This window comes from Phoca vitulina, unplaced genomic scaffold (genome assembly GCF_004348235.1).
Source record: "Phoca vitulina isolate PV1807 unplaced genomic scaffold, GSC_HSeal_1.0 scaffold5, whole genome shotgun sequence".
NCBI lineage: Eukaryota > Metazoa > Chordata > Mammalia > Carnivora > Phocidae > Phoca > Phoca vitulina.
In genome coordinates, this window is record NW_022589708.1 from 30,104,942 (window position 1) to 30,130,811 (window position 25,870).

The 25,870-nt window shown below is 36.0% G+C and overlaps 1 protein-coding gene across 16 annotated transcripts in view; it reads left to right on the forward strand.

Moving 5' to 3' along the window:
• MYCBP2 (MYC binding protein 2) overlaps nucleotides 1–25,870 on the forward strand; it is a 283,331-nt gene that overhangs the window by 151,137 nt on the left and 106,324 nt on the right. For all 16 annotated transcript variants that reach the window (XM_032402809.1, XM_032402810.1, XM_032402815.1 and 13 more), the window contains 11 exons: nucleotides 1,585–1,727; nucleotides 3,219–3,319; nucleotides 4,012–4,230; nucleotides 9,697–9,916; nucleotides 11,149–11,267; nucleotides 11,917–12,004; nucleotides 14,259–14,308; nucleotides 16,720–16,892; nucleotides 18,127–18,271; nucleotides 20,691–20,906; nucleotides 25,050–25,105. In XM_032402809.1, the coding sequence (XP_032258700.1) occupies nucleotides 1,585–1,727; nucleotides 3,219–3,319; nucleotides 4,012–4,230; nucleotides 9,697–9,916; nucleotides 11,149–11,267; nucleotides 11,917–12,004; nucleotides 14,259–14,308; nucleotides 16,720–16,892; nucleotides 18,127–18,271; nucleotides 20,691–20,906; nucleotides 25,050–25,105 (1,530 nt within the window). The remainder of the gene's footprint in view (nucleotides 1–1,584; nucleotides 1,728–3,218; nucleotides 3,320–4,011; nucleotides 4,231–9,696; nucleotides 9,917–11,148; nucleotides 11,268–11,916; nucleotides 12,005–14,258; nucleotides 14,309–16,719; nucleotides 16,893–18,126; nucleotides 18,272–20,690; nucleotides 20,907–25,049; nucleotides 25,106–25,870) is intronic.

Here is a 25,870-nt window from a genome sequence, read left to right on the forward strand (position 1 = left end):
TTTTTAAAAATAGCAAAAATTGATGATCACATCAACTCTACCCAAGTACTAGTGTTGCCTTGATCCTATTATCCAGTCTGCAGTATATTTTGATGTCTGTGAATCTAGTTCTGAGGACCCTAGAGTATATCATGATGTGTTCCTTAACCATTCCTTATATAAACAGTACAAAAAAAAATAATAACAATTTGGGGTAAAAAAAACTTCTAAATGTACTTTTGTCATCACATCTCAGTTTTTCTTTTAGTGAATTAGCTGGAATCATAGGTAGTGAGTACCATTCACCATATCTACTACCCTCAGTCTGACTTAGCCTCAGATCCCACCAAGGTTGTGTATCACTTTCAGAGATTTGCTGCTTTCTCTCTTTCCTTCATAAACAATCTGGGAACACTGCCTGGGCAATTGTACAAAGCTGTTGCCCTGAATGTAGATTTTTCTCCTGCCTTTTTGCATGTGAAATAAAATAGAAATGGTAGGTGTTAAATAGCTTCCTGGTGGTGTGTTGCTGCTGAGATACAAGTTTTCTAGTCCTTTTACCGAATCATGAAAAACTTTTTGTTACACAGCACCACAATAAATAGTATTCTCTTTCTCAAACCATACATTAAAAAAATCATATCATGCACAGAAGTTATATATTTCAAAAGGCTGGGGAGCCCCTTAGAAGCATCTGCTATCTAGACTTTATTTCTTACACAAAATACAGTGTTTTAGATATTTTTGTTTCCCACCAAGCTTTACATACCCTTAGCTTTAAATTTAAAATTAATTAAATTTAGGGGCATCTGGGTGGCTCAGTCAGTTAAGCATCCAACTCTTGATTTCATCTCAGGTTGTAATCTCAGGATCGTGCGATCAAGCCCCACATCAGACTCCGCACTGGGCATGGAGCCTGCTTAAGATTCTCTCTCTCCCTCAACCTCTGCCCCTTCTTCCCCTCCACACACGTGCACTCTCTCTCTCTCTCACTCAAATTAATTAATGAATGAATTAATCAAACAAAATAAAATGTTCTAAATCTGACTTTTTCTAATTCCCATAATTAACAGTTGAGTCCAAGCCATCACTACTGCTCCCTGGGTAACTCTCACAGCTTCTAACCCAGTCTCCCTCCTTTTGCCGCGGGCCTGCTGCATTCAGTTCTGCACGGTGCAGCCAGAGGGATCTTACAGAAATGTACATTGGTCAGGTCTGCCCTTGCTCAGAGTCCTCTCACAGCTTCCCATCCCAGCATGAAATGTAAGGTCTCACAGAGGTGTACAAAGCTCACATGATCTGACTCCTGTCACCCTCCATGTCCTTTCATTCCAGTCACACTTGTCACTCTGTTCCTTGAACTTGCTGATCTTGTTCTTGTCTGAACCTTTCTCTTACTGTTCCTTTTGCCTGAATACTTTTCCCTCAGCTTTTTTTTTTTTAACATAATTCAGGCCTTTGTTTAAATATCAGTTCCTAAGATACACTCTCGTTGGTCTTGTTTTAAAATAACTTTAAGTGAGGAGCTCTGATCTAAATATGATAACTGGACCTAGATCATCTTTTACCTACCATGTAAAATCTCATGCGTGACTCTTGTTACAGGAGTGAATTTGATGGAGATTTACAATCCCAGCTTCTAAGTAAAGCCAATGAAGAAGATAAAAACTGTAGCAGAGCTCTCTCTGTGGTAAGCACTGTTGTTCGAGCTGCAAAAGACCTCTTGCACAGAGCTCTTGCTGTGGATGGTAAGACTTTTATTTTCTTAATAGTCATATTTTAGATTCTTTATTCTCTAACTTGTACACAGAGTTACTGAGACGAACCGTCTTATAGAATCCCAGAGTGTTTTATTCATTGTAGATGTGTACATACATATACATTCATTTTGTATCAGCCATACTCTCCATATGCAGGATTTTTTAGAATGTTCAAAAGCAGTTACCTGATACCTGTTATTTTCTTACTTAACCTAGTAAGACAAAAACTCTCCCATTAAGCTGAGTCTTTGCTTTATCCTTCCTTTAGGAGTCAAAAAGCATTTTGTTTTCTCTTTTAGGTGTGTTTTTCTTCCTATATATCATATTTCCAGTAATGGTATCACCATTCACCCAAAGATCTGGGTAACCCAAACTCACTTATCTGATTTGAGTTCTGTGAGTTCTTCCACTGGCAACTCTCCAGTTGGTATTCCCCTATCCCTTCTTCCATAGTTCAAGCCACCATGGTACAGGGCATGTGTCCTCTTCCTCATGGATGGACAGCATCCCAGCAATCTCACTGCCACCTTTCTCCCGCTCCCTGTCTAGTTACCTGGTCACCCTCCACACTGGCAGCGGAGTTCATTTACAAAAGGATTCATTGCTACCCACCCAGTCTTACTGTTATCTATAACATGTATTCCTAAGCCTAGTGCACACCTGGGAATCACCTAGTGAATCACCTGGGGAACTTCCTAAAAATAAAGAATATTTGGCCTATCCAAACTAAAGGTTTGGGTTGGGCTAAGAAACTGTATTTTTAAATAAATGCATCCTATTGTGACACAACAGCAGATCTAGAAAGAAGTATTTGGGAATAATGGGCCTTTAATATAAAGATCATCTCAATCTAGACTCAACTTACCTTCCTAGCACCATGCTTAGAGATAAATGATTAAAATGTCCATCGGCAAAATGCTTTCTCTGCTAACATAGAAGGCAGTATGGCTTAATAACAGTAAGCATTTTTGTAGTGCTTAGTATGTGCAGGCCTTGTTCTCAGTGTTTTACATATATTAACTTAATCTTCATAACATCCAGTGGGGGAAGTACTGTTATTATTCTTTTGTACAGAGGACTAACCTGAGGCACATACCAATTAAGTAATTGGCCTAACGTCACACGTATAGCCATGTGTGGTATCAGTGGTCGTGGTTTAAAATCATGGCTGTTACTGTAGGTTCTAATCCTGGCTTTATCACTTTACAGGTATATGATTTTGGATAAGTTACTTAACATTGTATGCCTTGGTTTCCCCCTTGTGAAAAGCAAAAATAATAAAAGTATCTTATGGTGAGGATTAATTTGAGATGGCTCATGCATATAAAACCCTTAGAATGGGGCCAGGTCCTTTATAAGCATTCAGTCAATGTCAACTATAATTTTATTGTGCTCAAGAGAATGGAATATAGATTTAGTACAGCATATATACATTACAATGAAATTACCTTCTAACTATAGTTTTAATGCCTTTTTTAGCTGATGACATTCCAGAACTGCTTAGCTCTTCCAGTCTGTTTTCCATGCTGCTTCCCCTTATTATAGCCTACATAGGACCAGTAGCTGCTGCTATTCCCAAGGTGTGTAATTTAATTCTGTAATTTTGAATATTTTTTTAAATATCTTTTTTTTTTTTAGACTTTGTATCTATCCTTTATAAACACTTTGATCTTTGAGGTACCTGGGTTACAAGTATAACACATAAGGTTAGACAAGTTAAATGGTAAAAGTTATCAGTTAAATCTCACTGTTCTTCGTTTTGTTTGTTGGATTGCTGTGCTTACTTACTGGCTTTACATTTGAAGAATTTGGGAATGAGAAATATATTTTAGAATTATGATATGTAAGGAAAGCTTAAGTTAACTTAGATTTTTGTAATTTATGAAGTTGATGCCAAATCTTTCTTTTTGGGTAAGAATAGCAATGTAGAAGGATAGGAGTCTTTTACAATTGTGAAATAGTCAAGACATGAAGGAAATCATAAACTATTGATTCTTTGGCATAATTAAATATTGAGTAAAACCCAGTTTACAGCAGATTACAAAAAGGCAAAGTGTTTAAAAGTATAGACGAGGTTATTGTCATATGACATCTAAGACATCTAAGGTAAATGTTTTTTTTCCATAGAACAAATTTCTCTTTGAATGAAAACTTAGCTAAAAACTCTCAGTAATGTTCTTCGTAATTAAGGGTAGCCAACAATTATAGTAATTAATCATTTTAAAGCAATTTTTACATTTATTATCTTTTTAATCATTTCTTTTTATACTAGGTGGCTGTAGAAGTCTTTGGTCTTGTCCAACAGTTACTTCCCTCAGTTGCCATTTTGAATCAGAAGTATGCACCCCCTGCATTCAATCCTAATCAGTCAACAGATAGCACCACAGGAAACCAGCCTGAGCAAGGCCTCTCTGCTTGTACAACCTCTAATCACTATGCTGTCATAGAGAGTGAGCACCCCTATAAGCCTGCATGTGTGATGCACTACAAGGTAGGCACCGATTCCTAGGCAGAGTTTAAATTTAAAACTTGATTTGATGTTTTATAATGATATCTTAAAGGATACTTTGCCTCTGGTTAGAAGTATAATTTTTTTATAGTATTTAAATATAGAAATCAGCAGGTGGTTAGGCACTCTCAGAGACACAAAAGGGCTTAAGATAGAATTTTTATGTGCATTGATTTTATATCCTGCCACTGTACTGAATTCCTATATGAGTTCTAGCAGTTTTGGGGTGGAGTCTTTTGGGTTTTCCACATAAAGTATCATATCATTTGCAAACATTGAGAGTTTGACTTCTTCTTTGCCGATTCGGATGCCTTTTATTTCTTTTGGTTGTCTGATTGCTGTGGCTAGGACTTCTAATACTATGTTGAATAGCAGTGGTGATAGTGGACATCCCTGCTGTGTTCCTGACCTTAGGGGGAAAGCTCTCAGTTTTTCCCCCATTGAGAATGATATTCGCTGTGGGTTTTTCATAGATGGCTTTTATGATATTGAGGTATGTACCCTCTATCCCTATACTCTGAAGAGTGGCATTCCTATATACCAGCAACAAGACAGAAGAAAGAGAAATTAAGGAGTCGATCCCATTTACAATTGCACCCAAAACCATAAGATGCCTAGAAATAAATCTAACCAAAGAGGCAAAGAATCTGTACTCAGAAAACTAGAAAGTACTCATGAAAGAAATTGAGGAAGACACAAAGAAATGGAAAAACGTTCCATGATCATGGATTGGAAGAACAAATATTGTAAAGGTGTCAATGCTACCTAGAGCAATCTACACATTCAGTGCAACCCCTATCAAAATACCATCCACTTTTTTCAAAGAAATGGAACAAATAATCCTAAAATTTGTATGGAACCAGAAGAGACCCCGAATAGCCAGAGAAATGTTGAAGAAGAAAAGCAAAGCTGGGGGCATCACAATTCCGGACTTCAAGCTCTATTACAAAGCTGTAATCATCAAGACAGTATGGTACTGGCACAAAAACGGACACATAGATCAATGGAACAGAATAGAGAGCCCAGAAATGGACCCTCAACTCTATGGTCAACTAATCTTCGACAGAGCAGGAAAGAATGTCCAGTGGAAAAAAGACAGTCTCTTCAACAAATGGTGTTGGGAAAATTGGACAGCCACATGCAGAAGAATGAAACTGGACCATTTCCTTACACCACACACAAAAATAGACTCAAAATGGTTGAAAGACCTAAATGTGAGACAGGAGTCCATCAAAATCCTAAAGGAGAACACAGGCAGCAACCTCTTCGACCTCAGCCGCAGCAGCGTCTTCCTAGAAACAGCGCCAAAGGCAAGGGAAGCAAGGGCAAAAATGAACTATTGGGACTTCATCAAGATAAAAAGCTTTTTCACAGCAAAAGAAACAGTCAACAAAACCAAAAGACAACCAACAGAATGGGAGAAGATATTTGCAAATGACATATCAGATAAAGGGCTAGTGTCCAAAATCTATAAAGAACTTATGAAACTCAACACCCAAAGAACAAATGTCAATCAAGAAATGGGCAGAAGACATGAACAGACATTTTTCAGAAGAAGACATCCAAATGGCCAACAGACACATGAAAAAGTGCTCAACATGGCTCGGCATCAGGGAAATCCAAATCAAAACCTCAATGAGATACCACCTCACACCAGTCAGAACGGCTAAAATCAACAAGTCAGGAAACGACAGATGTTGGCGAGGATGCGGAGAAAAGGGAACCCTCCTACACTGTTGGTGGGAATGCAAGCTGGTGCAGCCACTCTGGAAAACAGTATGGAGGTTCCTCAAAAAGTTGAAAATAGAGCTACCGTACGATCCAGCAATTGCACTACTGGGTATTTACCCCAAGGATACAAATGTAGGGATCTGAAGGGGTATATGCACCCTGATGTTTATAGCAGCAATGTCCACAATAGCCAAACTATGGAAAGAGCCAAGATGTCCATCGACAGATGAATGGATAAAGAAGATGTGGTATATATATACAATGGACTATTATGCAGCCATCAAAAGGAATGAAATCTTGCCATTTGCAACGACGTGGATGGAACTGGAGGGTATTATACTGAGCGAAATAAGTCAATCAGAGAAAGACAAATATCATATGACCTCATTGATATGAGGAATTCTAAATCTCAGGAAACAAACTGAGGGTTGCTGGAGTGGTGGGGGGTGGGAGGGATGGGGTGGCTGGGTGACAGACATTGGGGAGGGTATGTGCTATGGTGAGTGCTGTGAATTGTGTAAGACTGATGAATCACAGACCTGTACCCCTGAAACAAATAATACATTATATGTTTAAAAAAAAAAAAAGATAGTAGGAAGGGAAAAATGAAGAGGGGGAAATTGGAGGGGGAGACGAACCATGAGAGACTGTGGACTCTGAGAAACAAACTGAGGGTTTTAGAGGGGAGTGGGGTGGAGAGATGGGTTAACCTGGCGATGGGTATTATTGGGGGCACGTATTGCATGGAGTACTGGGTGTTATACGCAAACAATGAATCATGGAACACTACATCACACAAAACTAATTAATGTATGGTGACTAACATAATAAAATAAAATAAAATAAAAATTTTTAAAAAATGGTGGCTTTCTAATTCTGTTATCCCTTCCATGTGGTGTTCTATTGTAAAAGACAGTTTTCCCATCCCCTCCACTTTTAAACATCCATCCATTCATTTATGTGTTTATATCTTCTTTTTGTTTAGGGGTGCCTGGGTGGCTCAGTCGGTTAGGCGTCTGCCCTCGGCTTGGGTCGTGATCCCAGGGTCCTGGGATCGAGCCCCACATCAGGCTCCCTGCTTGGCGGGAAGCCTGCTTCTCCCTCTCCCACTCCCCCCCCGCTTGTGTTCCCTCTCTCGCTGTGTCTCCTTCTGTTAAATAAATAAATAAATTCTTTTAAAAAAATTAAAAAATAAAAATTTTCTTTTTGTTTAATGTTATAATCCTTTGCTGTCATTATTCATTTTGATGCTCAAGTTTTAATTGATTTGGCCAGTGAAAGTTCATTCAAGCTGGCTTCTATGTCCTTTTACTATGTTTTTATCAGTTTTTGAGCACTCCTTTTTAGTTCCAGTCAACATCATAGGGGGTTTTTTTTTATGCCTATTCCATTTATATTTCACTGTAAAAAATAATTTCCCTGCAAAATGTTTATCTTTAGAATATATCCCACTGACGTTATATAACAAAATACTTTATTCAGAAGTTACTTGGAGTAGTTCTTCTTACCTATATGCGCAGGTTGGTTTACAATCGCTTTGCTATAAAGTTAGGCCTATTTGGCTTTTTGTACTTTATTTTTGTGAGTTTTCCCCCATCCTACTTGATTTAATTTTATTTTTTAAATGTGTAAAATAGTAACATGACTCCAGAAATAAAATTATACAAAATAATATGCTCAGAATTATGAGGCCCTTCTCTTTCCCTTCTCTGCTTCTCACTTATTCCACTGAGTACCCTGGGGTTTCCTTCTTGTGTTCCTTTTTAAAAAATAGATAGATGGATATAGATGTAGTCTTATTTTCTTTTTATTTGAAAATGGTAGCACACTGGGGCCGCCTGGGTGGCTCAGGCAGTTAAGTGTCTGCCTTCAGCTTAGTTCATGATCTCAGGGTCCTGGGATCGAGCCCCACTTTGGGCTCCCTGCTCAGCAGGAGTCTGCTGCTCTTTCTCCCTCTGTGCTCTCTCTCTCATGCTCTCATTGTAAAGCAAATAAATAAAATCTAAAAAAATAAATGGTAGCACACCAAATATACTATTTTGTACTTTTTTAATGTAACTACATGCATAGAAATCTCCCCATTATCCACTTAAAGAGATCATCCTCATTCTTTTTTATAACTGCTTAGTACTCCACTGTGAAGATATATCATAGTTTATTCAGTCAGTCTTGTGTATGAGCATTGTAGGGTGTTTACAGTATTTTGCAAATTTTTTTTGCAATGAATAACCTTGTGTATATGTTTGGGGTTTTTTGTTTATTTATTCATGTATTTAGAAATATATCTTCAAAGTAAATTCCTAGAAATGGGATTGCTGGGTCAAACAAATAGAGACTGAAGAGCCATATGCTTCATACATCTGGGGTTACTGATTCAGAAGGTGAATGAATATGTATCTTTGCTAGATGTTGAGAAAGTCCCTTCTCTAGAGGTTATACCATTTTGTGTCCCCACCAACAATGTTTGAGAGTGTTTGTTTTCTCATAGCCTCCCCAACAGAGTACATGGTTAAATTTTGGACCTCTAATAAAATGGGAGAAATGGTATTTTACTTAACGTTTTAATTTGCATTTATGTAATTATGAACAAGGTTGAGCGTTTCATTTAAATGGAGATTTTTTTTTAATCCTCTACTAAAAATGTTTGCATTAGTCCTAGGTAATTTTTTTTTAGACCAATATCATACTTGGGAAATTTCTTAATGCTCATATCATATCCTATAACTGTTTCATAGTTTACTATTTGACATGGTCCTGTTTAATTGTAATTTGGCTATCAAGACAGAATTTTTCTCTGCCATGATGGTGACAAAAGCTTAAAGTGGCCTTAAAAATACATGTAATTATATGTCATGAAAAACTTATATTACAGTAAAACTTTAGGTTAAGAAAATATAAAAACCTAGGTTTTCATCATGTGTTTATTTTTTTATATTTTTTAAAGATTTATTTATTAGAGAGCAAGCACAAGTTGTGGGTGCACATGGTGGGGAGTAGAGGGAGAGAAGCAGACTCTCCACTGAGTGTGGAGCTGGTTGCATGGCTTGATCTCACAACCCTGAGATCATGATGTGAGCCGAAACCAAGAGTTGGACGCTCAACTGACTGACCACTCAGACACCCCTCATTGTGTGTTAATATTTATTTATTCTCATAATATATGAAGTTCTGAAGTATTTTGCTAATGAAAAGTATCATTTGTAGCCCGTACTATGAATATTAGATACCTAAAAGTGACTAAAACCTTAGATTTTAATGATTTATTCACTTTCTATCAATATATCTTTACATTTTACCCATCAAATTATATTCTCATTTACCTACGTATTTCCCTTAAATACATTCTGACTGAAATGGAAAATTTATTATATAAATAAACTTCCACAAGAAAATTACATAGTTTAATGTTTATGGAAATTAAACAGCCTTGTAATATTTTTTAAACGTTATCAGTGTGCACTTATAAACATTATTAATGTAGTATCAACCAAGTATTAGGTAGAAAGCAGTAGATACTGCAAGTGGGCAATTGGAACAATTGATACTGAGCATTAATACCTTGATTTCTAATCATACTGAAACTACTCTATTAATTTCTTACTTAAAATTTAGTTGAGAGAAAGCATCATTTTTACGGTATGTCCTGTTTCTAAAATAGGAAAAAAAACAAAAATCAAATTCTTCTTAACAAAGTGTCCTCTTGCCTTTTGATCTCAGGTGACATTCCCGGAATGTGTACGGTGGATGACAATCGAGTTTGACCCCCAGTGTGGCACTGCACAGTCAGAAGATGTCCTTCGTTTGTTGATTCCTGTCAGAACTGTTTCAGGATATGGACCAAAATTGACATCTGTTCATGAAAATCTTAATTCCTGGATAGAATTAAAGAAATTTTCAGGGTCCTCTGGGTGGCCTACTATGGTTTTAGTGTTGCCAGGTAAGTTATTTTTTCTCTTCTGTTCTATATGGTAAAATCTATGCATTTATAATAATTATGTTTAGTAAGGATACGTCATTAAAAATGTTTACAACTTTTAGAAGGATTTCTTCAAGACCTACTATGCATCCGATTGCACTTGAGTAGTGAAAAAGACTCTGTGGGGGGGGCGGGGTACAGCACGACTAAGTTTTAGAAGAGAGAATGTTGTGAGGATCTTGTGAAAAAAGATTAGCTTAACCAAAGCGAGTTAATACTGAGGGGTGGCTGTCTGCACAGTTGGGAGCAAACTATAGAAAAAGTGGATTTATTTTCCCAATAAGTGAAAGATTTTGAGAACTTACCAGGACTCTTTTCCATTCAAGAGAATTGGTCAACCCCCTAACCTAGTGAGTTATGTTAAAGCTATTGTTTTCAAGACTAACCATGAGAGACTGTGGACTCTGAGAAACAAACTGAGGGTTCTAGAGGGGAGGGGGGTGGGGGGATGGGTTAGCCTGGTGATGGGTATTAAGGAGGGCACGTATTGAATGGAGCACTGGGTGTTATATGCAAACAATAAATCTTGGAACACTACATCAATCAATCAATCAATAAACCTAAAAAAAAAAAGCTATTGTTTTCAGTTCTTCGGGTTTGAAGGGTGTGTGTGTGTGTGTGTGTGTGTGTCAGAGACAGGGACAGGCAACACTTTTGTTATTGCTATTACTGGTATTTTCCTTTCAAAGAAAGTTTGTAAGTTATTAAAACTGTATGTGGTCTGTTGTGTTTTTAACCAATTAACCATAAATATTCTTGTGATTCCTCAAATTCACAGCCTATTTGAATTCAGAAGCTTCTGTCTTCTAGTCTGATCTGCCTTGTTTGTTTGTGAGGGGCCAGGTTAGAGGATTGCTCATTCTGAAACAGAAAAGGCTAACTAACCTAGGTCGCCCTAGTAATCGACAGGTAATTGAAAAATGGTCATGTAACAGAAGGGTAGAACATTTGATATGGAGAGGTTGGTCATAAAGAAAAATAATAACAATTCACTTGGGATGGTTTTGTTGTTGGCTAGCGTTGTTTTTAGCAGTCTTACTCAAGTAGGTAGAGGAACAACCCCAACCCCAAAAACAGACTGGGCTTTTTAGTATCTGATTTGTATTGCTACCTATCTTGAGATAGATAAAAGATAAGAAAATTTTAATAAAATTGTGTCAGATTTTGAACTCAATGTTAGCTTTTTTCCTTAGGAAATGAGGCCCTTTTTTCATTGGAAACTGCATCAGATTATGTGAAAGATGACAAAGCTTCTTTCTATGGTTTTAAATGTTTTGCAATTGGATACGAGTTTAGCCCTGGACCTGATGAGGTAAGAATGAATTACCTTCTTTCTGTTAAGATTGTGTTTCTGAGGGCTGCTGTTAACTAAAGTTGTATTTTGCTACCTATATTCAGGAAGTCTGAAGTTTATTTTAAGTTAGGGTGTCTAATTTAGAATACCTTATAGTTTAATTTTGTGTGGTGGTTTTTTGGTTTTTGGTTTTTCTGCTACTTTTAATACATGAAGAGAATGGAGTCTGTGCACCATGATGTAGCCTTTAAAGAAAGTGTAATTGTGCCTGCTTCAAATCTACTCAGGTGGCTCTACTTTTCTGAGTAAATAATAGAACCTGATTTCGCAGTGGGACTAACTTAATATATCCTCTGAATGTTTCAAATCATACAGTAAAACAAAAGTTGAAGAAAATGATCATGCTACTTTAAAGTAGTGAATGACAAATTCTTTGGACAATGAGCCTGCAGGCCTGGACCTTATTAACATGCAGAAGACATATTATTGACCCTCTTCCTCTCTTAATTTAACCACGAGCTGACATGTTCTTCCTTCTGGTCTCAAAAGTTATGCTTGGGTGCAAATCACATTATGTTGATAATCCACCTTATCTTCCAAACACTTTATCCTCCAAACATTTCTTTTAAAGCAGCTGATTTTTTTTTTTTTTTAAATAATTATCCAGGGAGTCATTCAGCTGGAAAAAGAATTAGCCAATCTTGGTGGAGTTTGTGCCGCAGCTTTGATGAAAAAGGATCTAGCACTTCCTATTGGTAAGTCTGGTCAAGTACTAGGTGTTTATGATTTTTTTAAAAAATTTCAAGAGTAGAATATGTTTATCTAGGATATTCTGAAATAAATTAGCAAAATGAATTTGATAGATACATTCATGAATAGTAACTGTTTAATATACTGGTAGTTTGGGTTTTCTTTACTGGAGTATCCTCTGGTCTTTTTTATTCACACACAAACATGTACACAAACCCTCCTTAGGCACATACATGCTAGGTGCCAGGCACCGGTTAAGCACTGGATATATGATATTAAACCAAAAGTTTGAGATATTTCTTAAATATCTTAGTGCACATATCAAGTAGGCAGTTGAATATTCATTGTCTGGCACTCAGGACAAGTCAGTGGAAATGTCATTTGAACACAGGTGATATTTAAAGGCATGGACCATGTGAAAGATAAGCTAGGAAGAGAATGCAAATGAGAACGAGAAGATCACCCAGGATCAAAGGTGGGACTTGCCAGAGTGTCAAAAATGGACAGACAGGAGTAAGAGGGTGTAAAAAACACTCTGGTACAGCAGCCGAGGAGGTAGAAGTAAAACCAGGAGAGTCGACATTCGTGGGACTTTTGAATGCAATTGAGAAGTCAATTTAAATCTACCATCAGATGGAAAAACTGGTTGGTTACTTATATACTCAACAAGAAATATAAGAGAAACTGAAGGCCTTTAGATTGGAGTGAGAGAATAGGTAGTCAGAAAGGGGCGGGGGGCAGGTTGAAAACTAGATCGCTCTTTAGAAGAGTCTTCATGTGAAGCACAGCAGAGAAATGAGGCACTGGCAGGAATAGTACCTCTTTATATGACACAAATTTGTATGATATGTAAGTTGATTTAAGATCAGGATGGTAAAGATGAAACTAAAGTTAAAAATCTTTACTGATTCTATGATGCTTGGACATGGTTTAACATTTATTTTCACAGTGTTTGGGAATAAAAGGCATTACTATTGTATTTCCCCAATTCTCACCCCAAGAAGTCCATCTGTAGCCCCTCCCTCTGAGACTACACTTCCCACTTCCTCCTCCTCCTTCCCTTCTCTTTATCTTCTCTTTTCTAACTTCTCTGTTCCCTTCGCTTTTCCTGCTCCCTTCCATGCTTGTCAGTTCCCCTGCTCCTACTGAATGTTGTTACATGTATAAACAAATGAGACATCTTGTGTCCCATTTATATGAAGAAAATGGGTACAACCTTTGGAGAAAATTTGTTAGTACCTGTTCAAATTTTATATGCCTTCTACTTTTTGATATAGCAGTTGTTGTACATACTTGCACAAATGCTCAAAAAATATGTGTTGTAAGATTAATATAGCAGTGCTTATGATTGTAAAACCTGGAAGCAACCAAAATATCGGTTGGAAACTGGTTGAATAACTCAAGGTACATCCATACAGTGCAAATGTGTGCAGCTCTTAAAAACCAACAACAAAAGGAGATCTCTATGTCCTGAACAAGAAAGATTCCAAGCTATATTAACTGAGAAAGGCACGTTGCAGAAGAGGGTCCCATTTTTATGAACATTAATGTTATATATATGTATGAATATAGGTGTATGTGTGCACGAGTATATATGTTGACACACATGCATAAACTTATTTGCACACAGTTTCTTGAACAATACATAAACTGTTGACACTGTTTATCTTCAGAAGGGAGGTGATGGGAGAATTTTTCATTCTACATTTCTGTATAATTTGAATATTTCCTTTTGAAGATGTATTGCCTTAGTAATATTTTATAAATTAAACTATCAAAGGAAATTCAATAAATAAAATATGTTTTATATTAAGCAATAAAGGAGAAAACAGATAGAGGATACAATCACTACCTTATTTTTTCCTGTAAGTTACTCTTTTTACTAAAGGTGTAGCTCTTCTATAACATAACCAAAGTTAAAAAGGCTCAGATTCTGAATAATCAGTTCCCTCATTTGGGGGAGGAAGGGATTATAAATAGGCTAAATTCAAAAGTACATATTTATATGCCTAAATATAGTATATATCTTGTGCAAATCACTCAGTGGATACTTTTTGAGTATTGCCTTGAGAATTATGGCTTATATTCACACTGAAAATTACATTTTAAAATGTAAAGCACTGAGACTGATCCAGAATGATAATAGTTCTTTTCAATCTGGAATATCAGAATTGTGAAAAAGGTGTAATAAATGCAAAGGACTAGAAAGTTAAACTAAATATTGATATATGTTGATAAAACTTTTCATTCACACAACAGGTAATGAATTAGAGGAAGATCTTGAAATTCTTGAAGAGGCCGCATTGCAGGTATTGTCCCAAACATCATAAGGATAAACTTTGTACATTAATTTAAAAGCAGTATTTTCATTCAGATAACCTTATTTTTCTTGAATATAGGACTTTCATTAAGTACTTCATTCTATTCATTGGCAGATAAAGATACGTAAGTCATACATTTCTTGGTGGGAGAAACCCAAGCGAGCTCTTGCTGTGCTGCATGGTGGTTGTTAAATCTGGAGTGAGACATAAATCCTGTGGGAGAAAGAAGAGTTACCAAGTGCCGGGGGCATAGGGGAGGGCTTTGAAGAGCTGTTGACATTTAAATTGGATCTCGAAAGAAGTTTTATTTACCAGTTAGAAAAAGAGAAAAAAGGGTATTAGTAGTAGTAATTTAAATAATATCTATAGAACACTTTATAGTTTATTTTATCTTTAATATTATCTATTTTAGCATTTACATTTTGAGGTCAGTATTATCTTTTGAGGTCAGTTATTGTAACTGCAGTTACAGTAACTGCAGTTCAAAGAAGTCCTGTGATATGGCCAAGAATTCAACTAATTGGGAGATAGAGGCTAGTATCCAGGTCTAATACCTACAGCTAGTGGTTTAAATCTTATTTATTTCCCGAGATGAATTGATCACAGCAGTAATAATAAAAACAAACATTTATTTGATCTTGACCTTATCAAGTACTATTCCAAACATTTTGCAGATTTTTAACTCAGTTAGTCCTCACAGCAGCCCCATGAATGAAAGACTTTTATCTCCATTTATAAGTAAGGAAACTGAGGCATGGAGAACTTAAGTAACTTGCCCAGAATCATGCAGCCAGGCTAGAATTTGACCTCTGGCAATTGGGTTACGAAGTCCATGATCTTGATCACTATGTTCTAATTAATTGTAGAGAGCCCTGGTATCCTCAATAATGTTAAGAAACTTCTGGGTTTTAAAGATCACCAGCTTTTGTGTTTGTTTTTTAAAAAAAGTTAAATTTTTTTTGCTTTAAGATACAAAAAAATTCCCAACAAACATTTAATAAATACAGTATGTATCAGACAATATTCTACTTAAAGAGAACTATCAGGGAGCTCATATGTTATTCATCATTACAGGGATTATTGTGGTTTATAAAATGTCACTTAGGCCAGATATAAAGAGATGTTTATTGTGCTTCTGTTAAAAAAAACCTGATGTCCCAGATTGCCCACGTTTTTGGCACATACGGTAGTTGTCACTCACGGTGGTCTAACATATATTAAAGACCTGCTACTTGGGGCGCTTGGGTGGCTCAGTCAGTTAAGCGTCTGACTCTTTGTTTCAGCTCAGGTCCTGATCTCATGGGTTGTGAGATTGAGCCCTGCATCAGGCCCCAGGCTCAGTGGGAGTCTGCTTGGATATTCTCTCCTTCTGCCCCTTCCCCCATTCTCTCTCTCGCTCTCGCTCTCTCTCTCTCTCAAATAAGTAAATAAATCTTAAAAAAAAAAAAAAAAAAAAAAAGACCTGCTACTTGTTAGGCAATGTAGTGTGCACTTTATATGTGTTATATAATTTAAATTTTATAATAACCACAGAAGAGAAATATTTATTTGATCACCGGTTTATACATTTTGCAGATTCAGGAATGGTGTGTAACTTGTTAGCTCAAGTGTACACAGCAGCGCTTGTCCAAAGTCAGGATTTGAACTCAAGTCAGTTTGATTTTAAAGATCATTGTTTTTAAAACGGCATTATCTTTTAGAATGCAGAAGGTACTGTTGTATAAAGGTGGTAGTATTGGAAGTATAATCCTTTCCTATGAAAAGTATTTTGTTTTGAAATTTATAATATAGTCATTAAAAAGTTTCTAGAGTTTCAGCATTTAAAGCAGGTCTTTCCAAAACATAAGGCTTGCTTGTCAGATCAATGAGAACTAAAATTTCAGTTTTATCTGCCTTTTTTTCTTAATTTTAATTAAGGCTTAGACAGGCTAATAGAGTTTATGTGCAGCCACGGTCAGGCTTCTGTCCACTTTTAGCCCAAGGTAGGACCTTGGTACCCACCCACCTAAGAGAGCAGAGATAGTCCAACCATAAAAGATACCAATAATGGGAACACAAAAAGCGGAAGACCTCCACAGCTGCCTGTAGAAGGGAAGCCTGGCCCAGACAGATGGGGATGCAGCACAGGGAGGGCCAGAGTGGGCAGAGATGCACTATCACAACTAGCTTGCAGGTCTCTGATGTGTCACTTGATTTAGTGGAAGAAAGGAGGCTGGAAGTATTATCCCATCTTTTTCCGTCCTGGGGAGGTTTTCTATATTGTAGGCTAAAGGAGCCCTGGGGCATAGAGAGAAAATACTTTCCCCAAAAAGGCCTCCCTAAAATTGTGCACGTTCAAGAAACTCATGTAATTGAAATTTTACATTTTAAATACATAACTGTTCTCTTTTACCCATCAGGTGTGCAAAACCCATTCTGGTATTCTTGGAAAGGGTTTAGCTCTTTCTCATTCACCAACTATATTAGAGGCACTTGAAGGAAACTTACCACTTCAAATCCAAAGCAATGAACAGTCGTTTCTGGATGATTTTATTGCTTGTGTTCCAGGATCAAGTGGTGGCAGGCTTGCAAGGTAATATGCTTTAAGCACTACAATTCCTGACTTTCAGGGCTTACCGCTGTCTTCATTTCTGAAGAGAAACAAAAGGAAAGTCATTAGGATGTTAAAATGCAGCCTAAAATAATCTGGTGTATGTGTTTTGAACTTGCTGAAGTATAAAATGATAAATATTTTAAAATATCTTTTAAATATATGGTAGTTGTTAGTTGATTAAAGTTTCCTTGGTGAACTTTTATTTAAAAAATAGGTGGAGCACATGGTGTAATTGAGAAGTATATGTATTCGATAGTAACATTTAATATCTAGACTAAACTTAAATTTATCACTATATTTTATTTTAATAAGATTTCTCTGGAAATCTACCAATAATATAAATACAAATTAAGAATTTAAATGAAATCATTTGAGGTTGTAGAGTTCTCATTTTTTTTTGCTATTTGCTTTTCTTTTTTTAATGAAAAGAAAAAATATGCTAGCTTGTTTGATTTTACTAGTAAGTATAGAAGTCTAACTTCTTCCCAGTTTTAATTTTAAAAAAAGAGATTCTTCTGTGGTTTTTAAAAACCAAAATGGTAATTGGAGAAAGAAAATCTTTCAAGTCAGCCTCACTCCTAACTTTGTGGACATCTTTATGTAACAGAATTACTTATCACTCATCTCCCAGGACAACTTGAATGTAGGTCATGCAACGAATTCAAGAACGGATATCCCAAAGTATAGAAATTTGACAAATGTTCAGGGAAGGTAATGAGGGAAGATAGTTGGAAAATTGTGTGAGGAGAAGATGGACAGTGTATCTTTAACCTAGCTGTTCTCAAGCAAGCAGAATGCCATTTCTGTCACTGCTTTGGAAGCTGTTCTTTCCCAGGTTTTCAGGCTGGCAAATTAAGGCAGACCTCCCTCAGTGAAATGAGTGTACTTAGGACTTCAAATATATATATAACCTAAATTCATTTTCTTGGTTATTTTATGTCAGCCGTGTTAAAATGTCAATTTTTCTGATTTTAAAATTATTTCTATTTTATTTATAAAAACATCAGAAGTCTCCTGTACTTTGGTGTATTTTTTAACGAATTTGTCATTAACAATTTGCAAGGGAGACACTTGTGATTGTCACTGAATTGGAAATGAAGATGTTTTAGCATTTTGTTTGATACAGGTTTTATTCATTTGGCTTAATTTCATGTTAATCATTAAAGATACTGATGAATATTTAGTTTTTTGCTTGCTTTTTCATCACTGCCAGGTGGCTTCAGCCGGACTCCTATGCTGATCCTCAGAAAACATCTCTGATCCTGAACAAGGATGATATTCGTTGTGGTTGGCCTACCACCATAACTGTTCAAACAAAAGACCAATATGGGGATGTGGTACATGTTCCCAATATGAAGGTAATTATATCAGAATTAAATTAATGGTCATCAAAGGACTGACTATTTTAACTAATAAAATTTTAGAAAAAACCAGTGGTTAGAGTCCATTTGCAGTACTGTCTTCATACTTGTAAGTAGAGGAAGCCAAAAAATTGTTTAAATGATTTATTTATATTAATTAGTACACACTTTTTCAAGTTATATGTTTTATTGTTTGTGTCTTACATTTTGCTAAGAGCTATGGTGATTCAAGGGAAGGATAAGAAAGTATCCATATATGCACATAGAAGGAAGGCCCGTAATATATAGTGGTTGAATAAATCAATGAAAGAACACATTTTTAAATTTTGTATGTATTTTTTTAAAGACTCAAACACCTGGGTGATGGACATTAAGGATGGCATGTGATGTAATGAGCACTGGGTATTATATAAGACTGATGAATCACTGAACTCTACCTCTGAAACTAATAATACACTGTATGTTAATTGGGTTTAAATTTTAAAAAAGACTCAAATACATTCTGCACTTGGTACTGCTGAAACAACATTTAAAATACAATATTTATACATATTAAATTAGAAATATGTGGTGGAGGCTTCTCAAAAAGTTAAAAATAGAACTACCCTGTGATCCAGTAATCACACTTTACTAGTTATTTACCCCAAAATACAAAAACACTCATTCAAAGGGACATAGACCTCTGTGTTTATTGCAGTATTATTTACAATAATGAAATTATGGAAGCAGCAAGCAGCACAAGTGTCCATCAATAGATGAATGGATAAAGAAAAGGTGGTAATACACACACACACACACACACACACACACACACACACACACACACACAATGGAATATTACTCAGCCACAAAAAAGAATGAAGTCTTGCCATTTGCAACAACATGGATGGAGCTAGAGAGTATAATAGTAAGAGAAATAAGTCAGACAAAGACAAATATTAAATGATTTCACTTATATGTGAAATGTAAAAAAACAAAGGGGAAAAAAAGAGAGAGAAACCAAGAAAAGACTCTTAACTGTAGAGAACAAACTGATGGTTACTAGAGGGGAGGGGGGTTTGGGGATGATGACTGAAGTAGGTCTTTAGTGTGATAAGCACTGAGTAAGGTATAGAATTGTTGAATCACTATATTGTATCCCTGAAACATTGTATATTAGCTATACTGGAATTAGAATAAAAAACTTAATAAAAAAATTAGAAACACATGAATTTGGATGGTAAAAGAATGAGGAATGGAAATAGTCATGCGCTACATTAATGACTATAGTTATTTGGATACATCTTTCCTGAGACATTAATTAATAATGACATTTTAGAGCATATTGTAATGCATAAAATGAATCCATTATGGTATAATTAATGTAAATATCTCATTTAAAACTTTTATTATATTTCTAAAAAATGTGTATTGAATTAAAATTGGCTATAGGCAATTCCCCAGCTGCCCCCACCCCCTCAAAGATGTGTTGTTACAAAGTGATTTGGTTGTTTGAAGCTTAGAATTGATTGAGCCACGAAATCCTGTTCACTCCCAGAGTAGTTTATAAAAAGAAAGCAGAATAACTATCGTTCTACAGTATCTCAGTATTCTTAGATTCTTAAATTGTTTAGTGATTTACTTCAAGGTTCATAGTACATAGGCAAATGTACTTTTGATGCTAATTTACTTAGAGTAAATGTAGTTGTTTAAAGAAAGATTAAATCAAAATATATGTATAAAAATAATGGCTGTAATTTAAAAAATCAAGTGTCTTTAAATTTGAAAATGTTTACTTTTTCTCTTTTCCCCCTTTTCTTCTTTTTATTACATTTAAAGTTTAAAGCTTTTAATGATGGCAATGCATATAAGCTGAAGAATTTTACTTCATACCTTTAAACTTCTGTGTTTTAAATATAAGATGGATTTGTAATATTCCCAGGACATTATGTCAGTCCAAATTTCTTTTATTATGTGTTATTTTTTAAGTCTTATCAATGGAGTACATTTTCTTCTGCAGAATAGTACAGCTAAAATTGAGATTAGTGCTTTAAAATATGTGGAGATTGTGGGAAAGTATACTTGAATTACCTAATAAAGTAATTTAATGTTATTCCCTGCAAGAATTCAAGAATTTGGTGTAGGTTCCTTCTACTGTCCTGTACTTTATGAATAGTGGCGTTTATTTTTATTTTATGTTTTGATATCTATGATTGTTTGTTCCAAAAATCAAGGCCTCTTTTACATGGTGCATTCCAGATTCACATTGTGGAACTATCTTGAAGTCATTCCGCACACCTTTGAAAGGAATGCCCAAGACGGACCAAGTGGTCACATAAAATTTATGGAGTTGTGGGTCCATACTTGTTAATTGTTTCTCTGAATGTGTCATGGACAATTATATAGTAATAGTATTTGGTTTTTATAATATGGTTAGGTGGAAGTGAAAGCCGTTCCTGTTTCTCAGAAAAAAACATCTTTGCAACAAGAGCAAGTGAAAAAACCTCAAAGGATCCCTGGCAGCCCTGCAGCAGCAGCTGCACTGTCTAATACCGATATGACCTTTGGCGGGCTGGCATCACCAAAGCTGGATGTTTCCTACGAACCGATGATAGTGAAGGAGGCTCGGTATATTGCCATTACCATGATGAAGGTAATTTATTTCACTCATCAGAAAAGTTTTATTTTCCATCATTTATTCACTTAACAGACATTTCAGTGATCCAAACGCAGACACAAAATTACAGGTCTAGAGAGCTATTGATAGATACAAATTTGGAGTATTTTTTTTTAGGATGATTTCTTTTCCTCCAAAGAGGATTTTCATTTGTTTTTTTGGCGGATGCCTAGGGGGGGATTCTAGTAATAGATCAAGTTAATCCAATCAGAGATTGAGATGGTTGAAAACTCAGTTTCATTTCCTGCAAAAGTATTTGTCTATTTTCAATTACCATTTCTCCCACCTAGGACATAGCCCTTCAGGAATTCGGTTTACCTTCGATTTTGGGGTTCTCTCACATGCCAGGCCCCCTTCGATTTTGGGGTTCTCTCACATGCCAGCCTCATGTCTTTGGGTTTTCTACTTCTTTGGGTTTTTTTGTTTTTTTTTTTTTTTTTTTTTTGCTCTCCAGTGCCTTTAGACAGATTTTTAAAAATATTTTGTGCAGCATTTTTAGTTCTCTTCAGAGGCAACACTGGACTAAATTAGCAGGTTGTGCATTAGTTAAAGCAGGAGTTAGGAATTGTGCCAGTAACAGAGAGCAGTGGTGAGCCATTGAAGGCTTTCAGTTAAAGGAACGGCACAGTTAGATTTGTGTTTTATAAAGATCATAGCGGAATATGGAGAATAATTGGACAGATGATCAAGAGGCATGGTTAGGTTTAAGTCCCTTTAGGAGACTGTTGACTTAATGTGGTGAGATGTGCTAATCCCTTGAACTAATGAGAATAGATTCAGAAGATATTTAGTATCAGTAGTACTTGGTGGCTGAAGAGGATAAAGAGAAAGAGGTAAGAATTAAAAGGTGAAATTCACAGTTTGACCTTAAGTAGTAAGATTGATATTGGAGGAAGAGCAGGTTTTGGTTGAGGAAGATAATATTTTTGGGTGTGATGAGTTTTAGGTATCTCTGAAATATCTATGCGAAGATAAATAAAAGGAAGTTTGTTGTACAAACCTGAAGTGATCACAGATCTTACCTCAAGAAAAGAATTTGAGAATAATTAGCACTGGATTACTCATGATATCATGGAAGCAGATGACATCTATCTTACATTTTGAGTGAAGGGAGAAGTTCCAGGGCAGGATCCTGAGAAACACCAATATTGGTGATTCTCAAACTTTTGTCTACATCAAAATCATCTGGAGCACTTATTTAAAAAGGAGATTTTCCAGTAATCCAAAGATTGAGATTCAGTAGGTCTGGAGAGAGGTTCAAGAATTTGCAAATATACAGAGTGATGATTCAAATTCAAAACCTACATTTTGAGAAACATTAATTTACAAAATAAATAGGTAAGAGGAAAGAAAGAAAGGAAAGAAAAAAAGAAACATTGATAAGAATATTAGCCAAAGAGGTAAGACATTAAGCTAGGACCAGCATTTACTTTTTGCCACTTTTCCCCCACTTATCATACAGTAACTCATGTAATCCTCACAATAGCCCTATAAATTACTGTTTTTATTCCCATTTTATGTACGTGGAAACTAAAGCACAGAGAGAGGTTAAGTAACTTGTTCAAGGCCACACAAGTGGCAGGAAGTCTGACTCCATATTTGATTTTCCTGCCGACTTCCTTACAGCATGTCTTGAAAGGAAAGGAAAGAGCAGTTTGGGAGGGGTTAGCAAAGTTATGCTGCAGAAGGATCTAGCAACAATGAGTTCATCAGTGATCTTGGCAGTAGCAGTTTTAAAGGCATCGTAGGTTGGAAGAATTTATAGATGGAGCAGAAGTGAAAATAAAGACAAAATGAGTAGATTAAGTCTTTCAAGAAACTTGGTTCTAAGAAGAAACAGCAGAAATGAAATTGACTAAAGGCTTTAAAGTTTGGGATGAATGGAGAAGGACTTAGATATTTTAATACTGATGAGGAGACAGTCCAGAGGAAGGAAACCAGGAAGATAGTCTGAGAGATGAAAATAGAGTCTAGAGCTCCAGACTCTTTATAAGGGAGGGGTGGGCCTTAAGTAGGAGTATCACCTCTTTCACCCTACGGGAGAGGGAAAAGAAAGTAATTAATACAGATGCTTGTTAATTTGTAAGTTGTGCAGCCAAAAGAATTATTTATTATGATAGTAATTATATGGGGTTTTGTTTTGTTTTGTTTTGTTTTAAGATTTTATTTATTTATTTGACAGAGAGAAAGACACAGCAAGAGAGGGAACACAAGCACGGGGAGTGGGAGAGGGAGAAGCAGGCTTCCTGCCGAGCAGGGAGCCCGAAGTGGGGCTCGATCCCAGGACCCTGGGATCATGACCTGAGCTGAAGGCAGATGCTTAATGACTGAGCCACCCAGGCGCCCCAGTAATTACACGTTTTAAGTTGGATTAGGAGTGATGAATGTCAGGGTCAAGATTTTAAAACAAAGGGGGAAAAAGAAATATTCATTACGGAGAATGAAAGAGAACTGATGAGAAAAGAGTTATCACCCATCCTTGAAGAATCAGATGAAATTGGAGATCCTGTATTATTAACATTGCAGTGTGTGTCGTATGAACATGGGTAAGGTAATCATTTGGATTGATTCAGCGTTGAAGTTTTGCCAGATAGCTCCACAGATGAGCAGTGTGAAAAGGGAGTTCAGCAGATGGTGCTTAAAGAAAGGACAGTGGAACCTCCTTGGTTTGGACAGGATGATAGATGAAGATCCAGAGAGGGAATTGGGAAGAAAAGGACTAGTAATCTCAGAACAGATACAGTAGGAGTCACTGAGGCAGAAGACTGTGAGCAGCCCCTTTTGTTGTGATTCCGAGAAAGAACAATTCTGCAGAATGTCACAGGTCTATGACTTTTGGTGTGAGTTGAAGTTAAGTTTGTTGAGGTTGAAGAATTGAGGGAACTGAAAGCTGGAGTTTTGGATGACTCATCCACTGACTTAAAGAATTTGAAGATAAACATTCTCATTCATTTCCATTTTTATTTAAGGATTTACTTTTTGGTCCCCTTACCTCCCTAATCATTCTTTTAGTTTCCTATGAACATGCTTCAGTTTGTGTAATTTCTTTTGAAAATCTAGTTATCAGAACTGGATGCAGTTTTTCAAGACTATTCTGAGTAGCCTAGGGTTAGAGCATTTACAGAATACCATTCCCACAGTGTCTCTGAGATATCAATGCATGTTCCAGGAAAGGGATTTTCTTGTATCAGCCATTCACACCTACTCTGTGCTACTCAGCAGTCAGCCAAATATTGTGGAGGATGGGAAAATGAGATATGATCTATTCTTTCATTAGTAAATGCAATATGTATTTTGAGGGAAAATGGTGGAGTGGAAAACACATTGTGCTAGGAATCTGGAACCCTGGGTTTTCTGCTAGACCTAACCTTAAGCAGCATATTTCTCATTTGTGACTTTTAGTAGGTAAAGGCAGCTAGATCTCTTCTAAATCACATTCATGAAAATAGAAAAGTGGGAGAAAGGAAGGAGGCTTCTGAGTGGTATGGGTGTGCCTCTCTTTACTCTAAGCAGAGTAGAAGTTAGAAGTGAATGAGCAATTGGAGAACTTTACCTGAACTTTGAAAGATAACGATCAGTTTGGCAATGTTGCAAGAATACAAAAATATTAGGAATAATGTAACTAGTTTCAGGGACCTACAGTCCATTTTTGTCTTTACATTTCACCATAATTTTTTCCAGACTTTTTTGTTCCTTTTATTAAGAAACAGATTGTTCTCCAGGTCCAGTTGCAGCAATCTTTATATAATGGATTCATATCCTGTTTTGGTTATGTGAATTGCAAATCCTCTTCTCCCAGGTGAAGGCTTATCCTTGCCCTTTATTTATAGTGTCTTTGGGAAAAATCTAAAATTTTGATGTACTCAAAAGATTTTTTTTTTCCCTCTAAATTTGTTGATGGTTGGTTTGTTACATTTGGGTCTTTAACACACCTAGAATTTATTTTTGTAGAGGGTATGATGCAGGTAATTGAGTTTTTCTTTTACTCCTATATGGAGAACCAGTTGTCTCAGCACCATTTATTGATGTCTTATCACTGCCTTAGGAATGTTTCTAATGAGTTACTGGTCTTGATGGAATTTCTTACTTTACTGGATTCTTACTGGTCTCTTCTTAAAGGTTTATGAAAATTACTCATTTGAAGAACTGCGTTTTGCATCACCAACTCCTAAAAGGTAAGGATCATTTTTGCAACACATAGCCAAGACATGTATTGTCAACTGCTTGCAACCAACATCACCCTGCATTCCAACTTTATTTTCCATAAGTAGATATTTTATAGCATTTCTTATGTTCCAGTAGAGATTTACCACAGATTTTATAATGGGTAGATTTACAGATAGAATATATTATATTCAGTTGCAATACTGCCAATATATTATATAATACTAAGGTACTAGAGAAAGGATAATTAGTATCTAAAAAGATATATATTGGCTTCTTTAGAGTTGTTTAGTTTGTTTTTCCAGGTTTTTTTTCCTTCTCTCCTTTACCTAATGAGTTACAGAGTGATTTCAGTACATGTTGTACTTGTATTTTTAGTTCTGAGGTCTTAATTTTTCAGCCTTTGAGTAGTTTTAACTCCAGATTTGAGCTGATTTTTTGACTTACTATTTTATTTCCTTGTTAGGAGAAGTGCTTTTGGAAGCCTTGAAAAAATTATTGGATGGATTGTACCTTGGAGAGGCTACTACCTCCATAAAATTTAGAAAAAACTCCAAAGTGGACCTAAAAAAAATTCTTACACATTTTGTTAAATCATATATCACATGATTTATTAGAAATTAGCAGGTTACTGTGACTTTATTCTGACATGTATTCAAAATAGAGTTTTAATGCACAATGTAGAAAGTTTTCTATAAAAATAGCCAAGTTTTGAGAATGTATCTTTATCTAGAAATAGGGAATTAACATTCTGTCTCAGGCTTAATTTTAGTTAC